The 15,929-nt window shown below is 40.1% G+C and overlaps 1 protein-coding gene across 11 annotated transcripts in view; it reads right to left on the reverse strand.

Annotated features, from left to right (window-relative positions):
- Positions 1 to 15,929, reverse strand: part of LOC124143148 (fibrillin-2-like) — an 85,792-nt gene that overhangs the window by 18,694 nt on the left and 51,169 nt on the right. For 8 of the 11 annotated variants that reach the window (XM_048394898.1, XM_048394904.1, XM_048394906.1 and 5 more), the window contains 12 exons: positions 15,360 to 15,476; positions 14,368 to 14,484; positions 13,610 to 13,726; positions 12,714 to 12,830; positions 11,584 to 11,652; positions 11,271 to 11,392; positions 10,522 to 10,672; positions 9,354 to 9,440; positions 7,682 to 7,834; positions 6,980 to 7,172; positions 5,437 to 5,597; positions 1,575 to 1,691 (listed from right to left, as the gene is read on the reverse strand). In XM_048394898.1, the coding sequence (XP_048250855.1) occupies positions 1,575 to 1,691; positions 5,437 to 5,597; positions 6,980 to 7,172; positions 7,682 to 7,834; positions 9,354 to 9,440; positions 10,522 to 10,672; positions 11,271 to 11,392; positions 11,584 to 11,652; positions 12,714 to 12,830; positions 13,610 to 13,726; positions 14,368 to 14,484; positions 15,360 to 15,476 (1,521 nt within the window). The remainder of the gene's footprint in view (positions 1 to 1,574; positions 1,692 to 5,436; positions 5,598 to 6,979; positions 7,173 to 7,681; positions 7,835 to 9,353; positions 9,441 to 10,521; positions 10,673 to 11,270; positions 11,393 to 11,583; positions 11,653 to 12,713; positions 12,831 to 13,609; positions 13,727 to 14,367; positions 14,485 to 15,359; positions 15,477 to 15,929) is intronic. The other 3 variants (XM_048394899.1, XM_048394901.1, XM_048394909.1) reach the window with 3 other exon arrangements.

A 15,929-nucleotide genomic window follows, 5' to 3' on the forward strand; every position in this document is an offset into this window, starting at 1 on the left:
CATTGTCTCACTAGCTCAATATCCGCTCAGAATGTTGTGATGGCAATACGATCGCGAGAACGCTTGAATTGACAAGTTGACATTTCGAGATTTTGCACCATGTCCAAATAGCGCATTCTCACATTCTTGCATTCTCGCATCACACAAAAACACTATGTACACGAGAATGCGGGATCGCGAGGAAGAGATATTCTGGCCAAATCTCAAGTTGTCGTGATCTCGCATTCTCGCACTTTGGGCATATTTAGCTCGCGAGATCACAATAATGCAAGCAGGCAAAAATAGCAATTACATTATTCCATAGTTCGACGACGAATTGCGACAACGAGGATAAAACGATGGGAAGGTTAAACTCCTTTTGTTTGGCAGCGCTAAAGACTCGAACAGGGGAACAGTTTATCAAAACGAAGAAAGCAATTATATAACGGTCCTACCAATTAGGCCATCAGTTTGTAAACTTGGTACAAAATATATAATGCTGCATGACCTAGAACAATTGTGTTAGAATGAAATTTTAATAATTCTTCACAATACAAAGTTTCAAATAAACAATACAAAGTTTCAAATAAACAATATATATATTGACTGGAATCAATTTTGATTTCGGCAAATTTTCTTTTCGTGAGTGAGTGAGTGAGTATGGTTTAACGCCGCTTTTAGCAATATTCCATCAATATCACGGCATGGGAGACCAGAAACGGGCTTCACTCATTGTACCAAAGTCGGGAATCGAACCCGGGTCTTCGGCGTGTCGAGCGAACGCTTCGTCCACTAGGTTACCCGACCGCCCCTTCTTTTTATGAAGTAGATTCTAAACGAACTATGCTACCTGTGACAATCTTTAAATATTTAGGACGCTTTGAAGCAGGCAGTCGCATCTTCATAGAGCAACCCATTTGAAAACAACAAAAACAAACGTATAGTCAACTCCAGTTTTTTGTTGTCAAAATTCTGATAAATGGAAATATGTACACGTCGCCGTGTTACAGCTCGAATAGTGCTGACTGTGACGTCAACCAACTTCCGGTCATTCACTTTGAATTCACGCCATGGGGATTCTAGGTTTGAATTGGTTCCTAGCAACCTGTACTGGTTGTACGTTCTGCTTGTTTGTTGTTTAACGCCGCACTCAGCAATATTCCAGCTATGTGACGGCGGTCTGAAAATAATACAGTTTGGACCAGACAATCCAATGATTGACATTATGAGTATCGATCTACGCAATGGGGATACCATGACATGCATCAACCAAGTCAGCTAACCTGACCACCTGATTAGTGTCCTCTTAGTGACCAGCAAGGGTTACTGAAGACCTATTCAAACCCGGAATCTTCACAGACTGGTCGTAAGAGGCAACCAAATGGATAGGTTGTCATGCCCTGTGACGTGGTTGATATCGTGTCAACGTGACCTGACATCGTGAATCACTGTTCATGATATCACTCACTAGTTTGTGTAGTCCAGACTCATTTATTTACCACCGCCGTCATATACGGCAATATTGGTGAGCGCGGCGACACACATCAAACACATAAACAAAAGACACAGAAAACAAAGCTTATGGTTATACATACCATCGATAAATACCTCCAGTGCAGTGCTGATTGTGACGATTTCCAATTCCCTCGACGCGGAGACAGATGGATCCGACGTCAGGGACACCACCAGAGCTACCGATATGGTTTGTCCGGCTGCAAAGAGGGAGGATGTCTTTAAAAGGTTCCAACAGTTTTGATGCGCCAGAATTATATCATCGTATCCGTTCCTGACATGGACTTGGAGTGAGTGAGTGAGTTAAAGTTTTACGTCACATCGGCAGTATCTCAGCCATATAGTGACGAGAACAAATTGAAAGATAAATATCTGTCACAAAGGACAGTAAAACATTAGCATGATATCACAGATTGAAATCTAACACTAAATTCAACACTAAAACCTCCAACAAACATATATACATCACATGAACTTGGAAATACACTGCCGAGCTAAAGAAAGTTGCTTGCAAAGTTGATTTGACAAAGAATTACAAACGTCACCAAAACGCCACTAGGCTGAAAATAGTCACCGAAACCCCGCAAACGTAAGGTCCAAAGCACAACTATGATCAAATACGACACCATCGAATAACCGTTTCTTGTTTGTTCCATGTTTAGCCACCATCAAACATGGCTGCATATTTCCTTTTGACCGGTCGTATAGATATGTCGCTGATTCGTTGATGTCGAAGTTAGTTTAGAGCATGATTAACAGAAGGCGTAGCAGTAGCAGTAGCCTCTGTAGATGCTGCAGTACCAGTCACGGCAGCAATAGAAGCAGTGTCCTGAAGCACTGTGAGGTGATTAGAGATGATCGATGGGAAGATAACCATAGCATACTATGTTTTCACCAAAGAACTATATCACCTTGAAAAATAACCTCGTTAAATTGAATTTGAAATCTCTGATTGTTCGATTAGAATCAAGTATTTTCCAAATTCCTAGTCGAGTTTGGGTTTAATTCTGAAGATTGATTTGAGTATTACTGAGTACTGAAAGATACTGATCACATCAACCGAGGCAAACCAGGCAGAGGCTGAATGATACTATTGCCTCCTTGAGACACAAACAACTGACTGTAGAATTGTAAACATTTTAAATAGCTTTTATTTTTGTAACTGAAACAGTTGAAACCTTGCGTCGTTAGTATTGTAGTGGTAGCAGTACGAGTAGAAGCATTTAGTGGAGCATTATTAGTAGAAGCATTTAGAGAAGCAGTACTAGTTTATTTGCCCTACATACGAAAATCTAAGAGACAAGTACTTACCGCAGTGGTCTCTATCTCATTTTAATGCTAAAAGATTGTCTTCATTACTGTCTTGCAAGGATCTTATAACACAACATCAACTGGCTTTGTACAAACATAATGCTTTTTTGTTACGAAGTGAATTGTTACCTTGACTTTGTATTTTATAAAATATGTTATGTAACTCCGTTGTATATGGGCCTGTGGCCTTTCATACAATAAAGAATTGAATTGAATTGAATTGAAGCAGTACTAGAAGAAACATTTAAAGGAGCAGTATCAGTGGAAGCATTTAGTGGAGCAGTACAAGTATAATTATTTAGTGGAGCAGTACTAGTAGAAGGATTTAGTAGAAAAGCACTAGTAGAAGCATTTAGAGGCGCAGTATTGGTAGAAGCATTCAGAGAAGCAGTACTAGTAGAAGCATTTAGAGGAGCAATATCAGTGGAAGCATTTAATGGAGCAGTACTAATAGAAGCATTTGGGGGAGCAGTACTAGTACAAGCATTTAGAGGAGCAGTACCAATAGAAGAATTTCGTGGAGCAGTACTAGTAGAAACATTTAGTGGAGCAGTACTGGTAGAATCGTTTAGTGGTGCACTCCTAGAAGAAGCGTTTAGTGGTACAGTACTGGTAAAAGCGTTTAGTGGAGCAGTCCTAGTAGAAGTGTTTAGTGGTACAGTCCTAGTAGAAGTGTTTAGTGGTACAGTCCTAGTAGGAGCGTTTAGTGGTGCAGTCCTAGTAGAAGTGTTTAGTGGTGCAGTCCTAGTAGAAGTGTTTAGTGGTGCAGTCCTAGTAGAAGTGTTTAGTGGTGCAGTCCTAGTAGAAGCGTTTAGTGGAGCAGTCCTTGTACAAGCGTTTAGTGGTACAGTCCTAGTAGGAGCGTTTAGTGGTGCAGTCCTAGTAGAAGTGTTTAGTGGTGCAGTCCTAGTAGAAGTGTTTAGTGGTGCAGTCCCAGTAGAAGTGTTTAGTGGTGCAGTCCTAGTAGAAGCGTTTAGTGGAGCAGTCCTAGTAGAAGTGTTTAGTGGTGCAGTCCTAGTAGAAGCGTTTAGTGGTACAGTCCTAGTAGAAGTGTTTAGTGGTGCAGTCCTAGTAGAAGCGTTTAGTGGTACAGTCCTAGTAGAAGCGTTTAGTGGTGGAGTCCTAGTAGAAGTGTTTAGTGGTACAGTCCTAGTAGAAGTGTTTAGGGTACAGTCCTAGTAGAAGCGTTTAGTGGTGCAGTCCTAGTAGAAGTGTTTAGTGGTGCAGTCCTAGTAGAAGTGTTTAGTGGTGCAGTCCTAGTAGAAGTGTTTAGTGGTGCAGTCCTAGTAGAAGCGTTTAGTGGAGCAGTCCTAGTAGAAGCGTTTAGTGGTGCAGTCCTAGAAGAAGCGTTTAGTGGTACAGTCCTAGTAGAAGTGTTTAGTGGTGTGGTCCTAGTAGAAGCGTTTAGTGGTGCAGTCCTTGTAGAAGTGTTTAGTGGTGCAGTCCTAGTAGAAGCGTTTAGTGATACAGTCCTAGTAGAAGCGTTTAGTGGTGCAGTCCTAGTAGAAGTGTTTAGTGTTACAATCCTAGTAGACGTGTTTAGTGATGCAGTACTGGTAGAAGCGTTTAGTGGTGCAGTCCTAGTAGAAGTGTTTAGTGGTGCAGTCCTAGTAGAAGCGTTTAGTGGTGCAGTCCTAGTAGAAGCGTTTAGTGGTACAGTCCTAGTAGAAGCGTTTAGTGGTGCAGTACTGGTAGAAGCGTTTAGTGGTGCAGTCCTAGTAGGAGCGTTTAGTGGTGCAGTCCTAGTAGAAGCGTTTAGTGGTGCAGTCCTAGTAGAAGTGTTTAGTGGTGCAGTCCTAGTAGAAGCGTTTAGTGGTGCAGTCCTAGTAGAAGCGTTTAGTGGTACAGTCCTAGTAGAAGCGTTTAGTGGTGCAGTACTGGTAGAAGCGTTTAGTGGTGCAGTCCTAGTAGGAGCGTTTAGTGGTGCAGTCCTTGTAGAAGCGTATAGTGGTGGAGTCCTAGTAGAAGCGTTTAGTGGTGCAGTCCTAGTAGAAGCGTTTAGTGGTGCAGTCCTAGTAGAAGTGTTTAGTGGTGCAGTCCTAGTAGAAGTGTTTAGTGGTGCAGTCCTAGTAGGAGCGTTTAGTGGTGCAGTCCTGGTAGAAGTGTTTAGTGGAGCAGTACTAGTAGAAGCTTATAGTGGTGCAGTCCTAGTAGAAGTGTTTAGTGGTGCAGTCCTAGTAGGAGCGTTTAGTGGTGCAGTCCTAGTAGAAGTGTTTAGTGGTGCAGTCCTAGTAGAAGTGTTTAGTGATGCAGTCCTAGTAGAAGTGTTTAGTGGTACAGTCCTAGTAGAAGCGTATAGTGGTGCAGTCCTAGTAGAAGCGTTTAGTGGTGCAGTCCTAGTAGAAGCGTTTAGTGGTGCAGTCCTAGTAGAAGTGTTTAGTGGAGCAGTCCTAGTAGAAGTGTTTAGTGGTGCAGTCCAAGTAGAAGCGTTTAGTGGTGCAGTCCTAGTAGAAGTGTTTAGTGGTGCAGTCCTAGTAGAAGCGAAGCAGAACATGCAACAGTAGATGTAACAGTGCAAGTAGTGATGCCAGTAGTTGCAGCAACACTGGTAGTGATAGTAGACGATGTGCGTTGTAGCAGTTTTAGCAGTGCGAGCGGTTGCAGTTGTCGTTGTTATTATTCATGACTACATACGTGGGAAATCTCCCTCCCTGACTTGATAGACTTGGTCATTCTGTCTATCTGCGTTGATCTTCAGCCCAGGAGTGTTACTGAACGTCCAGCTGTAGGTCAAGCTTGTCTCCACGGGTGCCCCAGGACATTGGGAGGGCAATGCAAAACCGAATAGTTCAAATCTGAAGGTATGAATAGTATGAACATAATATAAAATATATGTTGTGTATAAGCATTAGACACTAGGCGCACTTTCTGGAGGTCTCAACCCAAGGCCCTCCAATCTACTGGAGATAAATGGAATAAATGAGTGAGTGAATTTTCCTTAACGCCGCATCAGCAATTTTGCAGCTTTTCGCGGCGAGGAGAAAGAATAAAAGAATAATAATGATAATAACAGTATAACACAATTATAATTACCAGCAATATTCGCTGGTAATTATAACAGTTACTGTTACTATTCAGATATAATTGGAATTGTGTGATTGTGTTATGGAAGCAATATATAGTAGGGCATGGATACCTTGGCTTTAAATATTACATCCTACGAGGGAGATACCTAATTAATGGGGCTGATTACAATTCTTACTTAAAAACCGTAAGCAATGGTGGATAGGATCTTGCACTGAGCAATAAACCCGACAAAGTCCGTTCTATTGTAGGATTCCGACCAGATCATGAGCATATATTTATGAATCTCTGTCTCTAGATGTTCGCGAAAAAATTATCACCCTTCACAAACACATGCAAAGGCAAGTCAATTGCTCACCTTGTGTTAAAAGCCAAAGATGGGTTTACATCAGACATCATTTTTGTCACATGTCAAGTTTGGACACATGTAGACAACACAACCTTTTTTAAAGCTTTACTAAGGCCTTGAATGCTGTTTGTTTGTTTGTTGTTAACGCGGCATTCAGCAATATTCCAGCTATATGACGGCGGTCTGTAAATTATCGAGTCTGGACCAGACAATCCAGTGATTAACATCACGAGCATCGATCCACGACATTGGGATACGATTCCGTTAGTCCTTTTACGGCAAGCACAGTTGCCTTTTACGGCAAGCAAAGTTGCCTTTTACGGCAAGCATAGTTGCCTTTTACGGCTAGCATAGTTGCATTTTACGGCAAGCAAAGTTGCCTTTTACGGCAAGCGTAGTTGCCTTTTATGACAAGCACAGTTGCCTTTTACGGCGAGCACTGTTGCCTTTTGCGGCGAGCATAGTTGCCTTTTACGGCGAGCATAGTTGCCTTTTGCGGCAAGCATAGTTGCCTTTTGCGGCAAGCATAGTTGCCTTTTACGGCAAGCAAAGTTGCCATTTACGGCAAGCATAGTTGCCTTTTACGACAAGCACAGTTGCCTTTTACGGCGAGCACAGTTGCCTTTTGCGGCAAGCGTAGTTGCCTTTTACGGCAAGCATAGTTGCCTTTTGCGGCAAGCATAGTTGCCTTTTGCGGCAAGCATAGTTGCCTTTTACGGCAAGCATGCTTTGAATTGTGTAGCCCTGAGTCAACAACTTTTGAACAGTTGTGTGACGGCTTTGTAAGTTTAACAAGCGCCTTACTCTGTGTTGGCCGGGGCAGCATTGACGTCCACGGCTGTCTCAATGCTCACTTCGGGAGGGTACGACGACGTCTTTGTCACCGTTTCCTGGCACGATGTGCATATGTCGAATAGTGTACACACCCGCAGTGTCACGGTGTACGAAGTACCGGCCACAAGGCCCGTCCATTCGGCATAACCATTCAAGGGTTCAGCTGGAATCAGATGGACAGTGACGCTATACTTGTGTATACATACATGTAATATAACGTTATTAAATTCTGTCTATTAAGTATATTTTGTAGAAATCGTTTTAGAAATAGTAAAAACAATTAAATCAGAACGGTATCCCAATGAAACCGTCCAGATCTTCATGAGAACTGTGTGGCGTGAAGGGAGATGTGGACCGTAGAAGTTTTATTGGTTTTCGTAACCAGGGGTATCCATATCCAATGGGCGAAAATTACGGAGGCTAAGAACATATAAATTCTCAATGCAAGAAAATAACCATCCTAGATTTTCTGCCGAAACAGATTCCACTTGGCGTAAAGGGCAAATGGAAATAACATGAATGGACCGCTGAAAATCCGTGATGACACCGGGTATTCCCGAAAAAGGTAAGCATGTCCTGCCCTACCCGTGGAACCCGCCATCCATACAATTTGCACAATAAAAGTCAGTATTTAAAGCCTGACGCAGCACAGCAGTGCTACGTGTTGCTCACTTAATGCGTCACTTGTGGAAGGAGAAATGGTCCAGTGGTATGTCAGTCCAAGCGTTCCACCTCCTCTGCTGCTGACGCCGTTCATCATTAAATCAGTGCACGAATCAATGGAGGTAGGTCCGGTAATCACACACGTCGGACTGTCACTGGACTCTGAAACGTTGAAACCAAATAAATGTGTTTTACATTGGGGAATTAAACCTATATCAGTCAACAAATCTTCAAGCTTTAATTCAAAAACTAAACATCGTTGTAAATGACAATGACACCAGACAACCAACTCTCATGGTGTAGTCGATTTATAAAAGCAAACATTTATTCAAAACAGATATCGCCCTCTAAGGTATCCAAGCGGGAGATACCTTATCTAATACTGGGCAACCAACTGTCCACCGACATAGATGATAGTCGTACTGGACTCTAGCAGAATGTCAGGTCACATCAAGATTCTAAATGGCAACTGTTTGCCTGGGTCGGAGAACGGAGGACATGTTATTTCCCCAGAGCTTCACAATATGCATGTATAATTAGCAATACCAGTTGACTGAATCTAACAAATAATAAATGACCCAAGATTAGGCCATAAAAACATAATTATTAGATTGTCATCCAAATATAGTTTATCTTCTATCAATAAACTGTTCAATCATCAGTGATGCGTAGGACTATTATTTATCATCCAAAACTGGCTCCCACGGGAGATATTGCTTGGGTGAGATCAAGCGACATCTACATTCTAGATGTGTCTGCAATGAAATTGCATCACAATACTTTGCAGGCCACTGTGGCGTCATTGGTTACCATGACGTCACAATCAAATGACATCACTAATGGCTCCGCTAGTGAAGCTGTTAGCAGTACTTTTTACACTTAAGACACTGCTTATTACTGTCTTCAGACTGGAAAAGTTGGAAGAATGATGTTGGATGATTAATGAAGTCTCACTCTCGTGTCTTTTGATATAAATGTATCAACACTCCTTGATATATTAGATATCAAAAGACACTCGGGTGAGATTCTCTATACGTCAACACCAGAGAGTAACTAGTCTCGATTATCCAACAAAACAGGTGATATGAGGTAAAATAGGGTTTAACGTCGCGTCCAAGATAATTGCACTAATATAGCGACATACATGCACGTGTGTGTGTGTGTGTGTGTGTGTGTGTGTGTGTGTGTGTGCGTGCGTGTGTGTGTGTGTGTGTGTGTGTGTGTGTGTGTGTGGCCTCTTAATGCCCAGCGCCAGGCAGGGTAACAACAAGTACCATCTTTTAACGTCTTTTGGAATGACGCGACCGGTGATCGAACCCTAGAATTTCCGCTCTCCGGGCGGACGCTCTACCACTAGACCACAGAGGCGGTCTCCGTCAAAACAGATTCCATTGGGCTTAAAGAAGAAAATTATATTTAAATAATTACATTAAAATTAAATTATAAATATATGAATGGATCATTGAAAATCAGTGATCACACCCGGTGTTCGGGAACACGCTTAACGATTTCCTGGCGTGCAGGTACTTTGAGACCATAACATGTGTGCCAGTGTCTATTTATTTATTACACTGTAGCCATGATTATATACATGAACATCCATTGGACATTGTACAATTCCGACTATGTCATAAGCATGTTTTTTTATGAATCACCATCAGAGAAGTATTCCTTTATATACCTGATGCCTCGTAGACTGTGAACTTTCCAGTACTGGTACCCAGAGCTGCTACAGCCGTCACCCTACACTGCAGCATGTAATCTCCAACTGTAGAACAGAGGAACATCATTCAAAAATCATTATATTTCATCAGCCGCTGATAGTCTCTTAATGGAAATATAAAACGTCAGCGCCAGAGAATATCTGTGTTCGCGAAAATGCCCGTTCCACAAAGATACCTAAGCTACGATGACGGTAATACCACCGTAACATAGTCTTACGATTTTCGTAGCGCTAAGGTCGCTCCGTGGAACGGGACGGCCATACAGCATTACGGTATTTCAAAACGTTAACGTTGAGTCTGTATGTAATACAATAAATGGAACGGATCTATTCTAACCAGCTGAAGTTTCCAAAGAGCACCAACCTGAAACGTATTGCAATTTTACAAAGTTCAACCTTGTTCCTGATTGTAGGTGTCTTCCCAACAAGAAGACGAAACCCCCAAACCATTGAACATAGGTATAACACAGCCACAGCCGCAGTTGTTTGTTAACTATAGCCTTGATCATGTGGACTCCCCGCAAATCTACGAGTGAGTGAGCATGGCTTTTCATGGATACTTTAACTACTGCGAAAGTGTATTGCAATTGATCAAAATACAATTGCGACACTATTGCAATAGGTTTACTCATATTGAGTGAGTGAGTGTGGTTTTCCAGCAATATCACGGCGGGGGACACCAGAAATGGGCTTCACACATTGTTCCCATGTGGGAAATCGGACCCGGGTCTTTGGCGTGACGAGCGAACGCTTTAACCACAACGCTGCCCAACCGCCCCCCTTACTCATATTGAAGTAATCTGTGTAATAGTATGACGCGTACATTGATCCACCCACTGCAGATTCATGGCATATCCGACGCCAGGACAAGATCGCGGCTATAGGTTCAGTATTGTTCTAGGTTCTTTTAGGGATAAAATGAACACAGGCATAAAGTAAAGTTATGCATAGATACATGCATGTTTCGTTAGGGTGTAAATCATTATACCAGCGCTTATATGTTACCTTTTAATAGTTCATCCATGCTCAAAACAAGACACAAAACACAACAATTGTTATCAGACCAACCTTTGCTGTAAGAAAAACGGAAGTGAGGATATGTATAGCGCCACACAATTACATCTACCTTCTAATGAATTCGCTTCAACGGTGACTTCTATGGATGTTACACTGTTACGCGTTGTTATGGGTACCCGGTGTTCTGTGGAAGTGTCTGTGTTTGTGGCCACACACTGCACTGATGCCGAAAACAAGCTTGTGCCAGTCACTGTCAAAACCTGAAATTATTCAGAACCATGGACCAATTGCAGATTCTGCAATTGTAAGACTAGTGGGGGCTTTAGGGAATGTCCGCTTTTAATGTTCAAAGTGAGCAAACAAATGACGCGTGGTGATTGGTGAAACAATAGAGAATTATAGGGACCGTCTCACAGGCAAGTGAGCAAAGGTATAAGGATGGTGAACTAAGTCCACACAAAGACGTACATATATGTAAATTCATGAACTAACAAATGATATAGGTGAATTCATTAACTAGATTCACTCAATTCACTAGGATATTCACAATTTTCACTTATACTTTTCATTCATTTCACCAATGATTTTCACTAAATTCACTATGATATTCACACTGTTCACTTATAATATTCACTCATTTCTATAATGATATTCACTAAGTTCACTAATGATATTCACTCAATTCATAAATGATATTCACTCAGTTGTGACATAAAGGTTTGACGTTTAGAATTCGTCTTCATTTCAATGTGGCGAATGTTCAGCTTGTGATAGGTCGACGAAGATTGTAAAGGTTTCTGGTGTTGTTACACATCTTGGAACGTAAGTGTGTATTTACATTACAGAGTACTGACATACCTGATTCCGGTCAGTACGAACTAGTACAGGGCTGACAGCGGTGACGGCTATGCAGGTTGTGCCGTCGCCATCACAAACGTCACAAGCATCCTTCACCTTAGCTCTCACACCAGTGGTTCCCCCTAATGGTTAAAAGATTGCAATTAAAATTATTTTAAGCAGCAATATTATTTCTGCGTTTTGTACTCTTCTTGTCATCGGATATGCAGCAGGCAAACCAGTTCTGTTACTGTTTTTCTCACAAAAACGGGGCATATAAATGAATATTTAAAATAGATTGTCATGTTTGTCAAAATATTTATAATGTGCTCACCTGAGCAGATACCATCGCAGTCAAGAGTAGCTGCCCCATCACATACATCGGCGCAATCATAGGAACATTCTGAAAAAATCATTCAAAAATTGAAATCACTTTGTAAGATAGTCCGGCTAACTGTGAAGACCATTTCTGGTGTCCCCCGCCATAAAATTGCTGGAATATTGCTAAAAATGTTAAACCATACTCACTCACTGTCAGAAAGACAATGTACAATGCACAGGCTTAGCAGAAAAGCATATTAGTTTGTTATAATTATTCTACTGAAATTAGCAAGTTTCGTAAAACACTCATTCTATGGGGTGTGTAATAAGGAGATCACGTCACACACGGAAATGTATTTTTAAAATGTGCAGGTATGTAAGAATTCCTAATGCCAACAACATATTTCTGAACTGAAGAGTAACATACTCTTTACACACTGTGTCTTTCTAGTTGTCGAAACGTTTTACTAAATGGCAGTACATATTCTCAGTGCAACATACTGCAAGGCCATTTTTCAATAAAATTCTTGACTTCGCAGTCGTATCGAAAGATTTAAGAAGATAGGATATGAAGTCAAAGTTGACTCTATATTATACTGAATATGTGATCCGGATTTTAGTAGTGATACTATTTATATATTAAAATCCAATGCTCATCGAAGTTGAAAACGAAAATTTGGAAGATACTTTAACAAACTGAAATATTTCTGCTATTAATGAATGTTAGATAGCGGAGGGGGGGATTAAATACAGACATAAAAATATCCACACCGAAATCGATAAATACATGAGTACTTCTGACAATTGAACAAAAGGAAGTGTGAGCCACATCAAAATGCTTTGTTGCAAGCTGACTTTTGTATTAAAGAAATTAGACTCATAGTTTCAATTTTTAAAATAGCTGTTTTTACATATGTTGCTGATAAACTTCAAAATCCCAGAATACAATAGAGTATGAAAGACTAATTGCCCAGGTCACGAACGAAAGGCCCATAATACTTCAAACGTGAAAGAAAGAACATATATTTTCTTTCAGCTGTGCATAAATGTCACACAGAGAAAGTTTCTTTCAACTTTATATGTGAAGACTGGAGTGATGAATCACATTAGTATATTCACTCATGAAACGAAAACTAAAGGTACCTGTACATGTCACTCCGTTCCCCGTCAACCCAGCATCACAGGTACAGCTGTAGCTATCAAGAAGATTGCCACACGTTGCATTCATATGACATGGACTGGAATCACACTCGTTGATATCTGTAAATTTACAAGCATTCAATATTACATCACCGAACATTTATTCCCGAGTGGATAAAGCTTATGCTCATCACGCCAAAGATTTGGGCACGATTTGCCACATAGGTACATTGAGTGAAGCCTCTATGATTGGTTGGTTTGTTGTTTTACGCCACACTCAGCAATATTCCGGCTATATGACGGCGGTCTGTAAATAATCGAGTCTGGACCAGACAATTCAGTATTGACAACATAAGAATCGATCCACGCAATTGGGATCGATGACATGTTTCAACCAAGTCAGCGAGCCTGACCACCCGGTCCCGTTAGTCGCCTCTTACGACAAGCTTAGTTGCCTTTTACTGCAAGCATGGGTTGCTGAAGACCTATTCTACCCCGGATCTTCACGTGTCGAAGCCTCTATGAGATCATGTCACGTTCACAACAAAAGGTTTGAAAATTACTCAGTTCATTCTATGTGAGGCTTAAAACTTATCAACAAACTCTCGAACTTCAGCTCTTCTCTGAAAACGACCGTTTCCACAACTGAGTCACACTTGTTTCCATAAAATTTTAAAAACTTTGCACTTTCAAAAGGCACAAATTCCATGGCTTGAAAATATTTGCAACGCTTCATAACGGAAGGCTGAATTCGTATTATCATCTTTGAAGATGGACGGATGAAGAGACGGAAAAACGCATCCATACACAAGGCAATCATAATGTAGAACTCATGGAAGAATTGTAAAGACTGTAAAGTTTACATAGTTTATCCATAGATATTAATCAATATTACAAACCTGTACATGTCATGCCATTCCCTGTATATCCAGCATTACAGGTACAACTGTAGCTATCAACAAGATTACTACAAGCTGCGTTACTGTCGCATGGATTGGAATCACACTCGTTGATATCTGTGAATGACAACCATCAAATATTCCCTCCTAGTTAAATTACAAATACCATAAAAAAATACAGATACTTGTTTCCATCATATACTGAATACATTGTATATATTTTGCTGATAACGTATGCCTTTAGATAAAGTTTTATTTAACACATTTAATCACAAATACAACAATAAAATACAATGAAACAATGTTAAATGTTACCATTTGTTTGAATCATACATTTAATACGATGTAATGCTCTTTATTTGTTACACCCTTGAAGTAGCCTTGCACTGGGAAACCTAATAACAAGGTGGTACCTTCAGAGAGTTCAAACAAACCAAATTAAAAGTGATAACAAAACATCAAAACTTAAAAAGAATCAAACGGCAACAAAATGAACCCATGAGAGCTTACTACGCTTGAACCATACCCCATTGTTTTTGCATTTAGAGTTATCTGACCTTTCTCAGATTGTTTGTTGGTTTGCTGTTTCACCCTGTATATTTCAACATGAAGTTATAATGGTCACACCTTATTCTAGTTCCTCGTTCATTACAGGATATGTACAGTACTGCTAAGACAAGTAAACCTACAGGTCTATGCAATATCTATAAGCCATCATTCTTTTATATCCCTATGGATGAAAAACAAAAACAACAAACCTGTACACGCCATTCCATTCCCTGTATAGCCAGCATTACAGGTACAACTGTAGCTATTCAAGAGATTTCCACAAAGTGCGTTAGTGTCGCATGGACTGGGATCACATTCGTTGATATCTGGAAATGTTTGAACGAATAAAACTTTAGTTCTTCTAGTCCTTTAGTATATCTAATTATGAGTAACATACAACATAGGACAAAAAATCTCACCCATTTGCTTCTTCAATGAAGCGGTACATTTCTGCATAAAAATCTTTAAAATAAACTGCGAGGTTAGATTGGCTTATATTTATTTAAATAACGATAATTGGGACAATTAATTTCATCTTCAAGCTGCTTGTAGTCCAGCATTGTCATAAACGTCCTCAAAACAGATGGAGTTTCCTTATTCAGACAATTTTCATATAAGAAACAAGGCCCTTTTTATTCAAATGTGATCATTTGAATACGTGATCGTTTACAAGGTATTTTGGAACACCATGGAACACATTCGCCTTTAAACATAATTCTTAGATACACAAGTGACAGATAAGATCCATTAATATCTATCTAAAATAAAAAATAACATTATTTCCATTCAAACCTAAGGCCCGTCTCATTCAAATGTTATCAACTGTATTTCAACATGTATATTCCTTCGGAAAGCAAATAATTTGTGTAACCTTATTTGGTTCAATGCACATTGTGCCCATTAAGAGTGATCATTCATTATAGTGACTATATTGGTTCTGTTATTTTGCAGGATATAATCTTATTGTAACCATTACCATACTTTCAACGTATGATACTCAGTGTATTTTCTAGCTTATATACATTAAATTTATAATGTTAACTGCTGTGCGATGTGTGTCCAGGGAACGGGGCACGATACACCATTCATCATTTACACTAATATTAGTCGAAATATGTGTATGTATCTAAAATAACACATGACAAACCTATACACGAAAGTTCATTTTTGTCTATGTAAATGGTAGAGAAATACAACGAACCTGTACATGTCATTCCATCCCCTGTATAGCCAGCATTACAGGTACAACTGTAACTATCAACTAGATCACCACAAAGTGCGTTAGTGTCGCATGGACTGGAACTACACTCGTTGATATCTGGAAATGTTTAACAGAAGTAAAACCTATAAAATATACTTCAAAATATAAATAAAACGCATTGGCTATTTAAATACAGAGGTACATTTCTCCATACAAATCTTTAAAATATACTGATGAGTTAGATAGGCTTATATTTATTTAAATAACAACGTGTTTTTGAACAATTAATTTCATCTTCAAGCTGCTTGTATTCCAGCATTGTCACAAAAGTCCCCAAAACAGATGGAATTTCCTTATTCAGACAATCAAATTTCAAGAAGAAACAAGGCCCTTTTTATTCAAATGTGATCATTTGAATACGTGATCGTACACTAAGTTTTTTGGAACACCATGGAACAGCCTCTCCTTTGCTTCTTCCATAGAAGGGGCGGTCGGGTAACCTAGTGGTTAAAGCGTTCGCTCGTCACGCCGAAGACCCGGGTTCGACTCCCGACATGGGTACAATGTGTG

This window comes from Haliotis rufescens, unplaced genomic scaffold (genome assembly GCF_023055435.1).
Source record: "Haliotis rufescens isolate VD_foot unplaced genomic scaffold, xgHalRufe1.0.p SCAF_131, whole genome shotgun sequence".
Classification (NCBI taxonomy): Eukaryota; Metazoa; Mollusca; class Gastropoda; order Lepetellida; family Haliotidae; genus Haliotis; species Haliotis rufescens.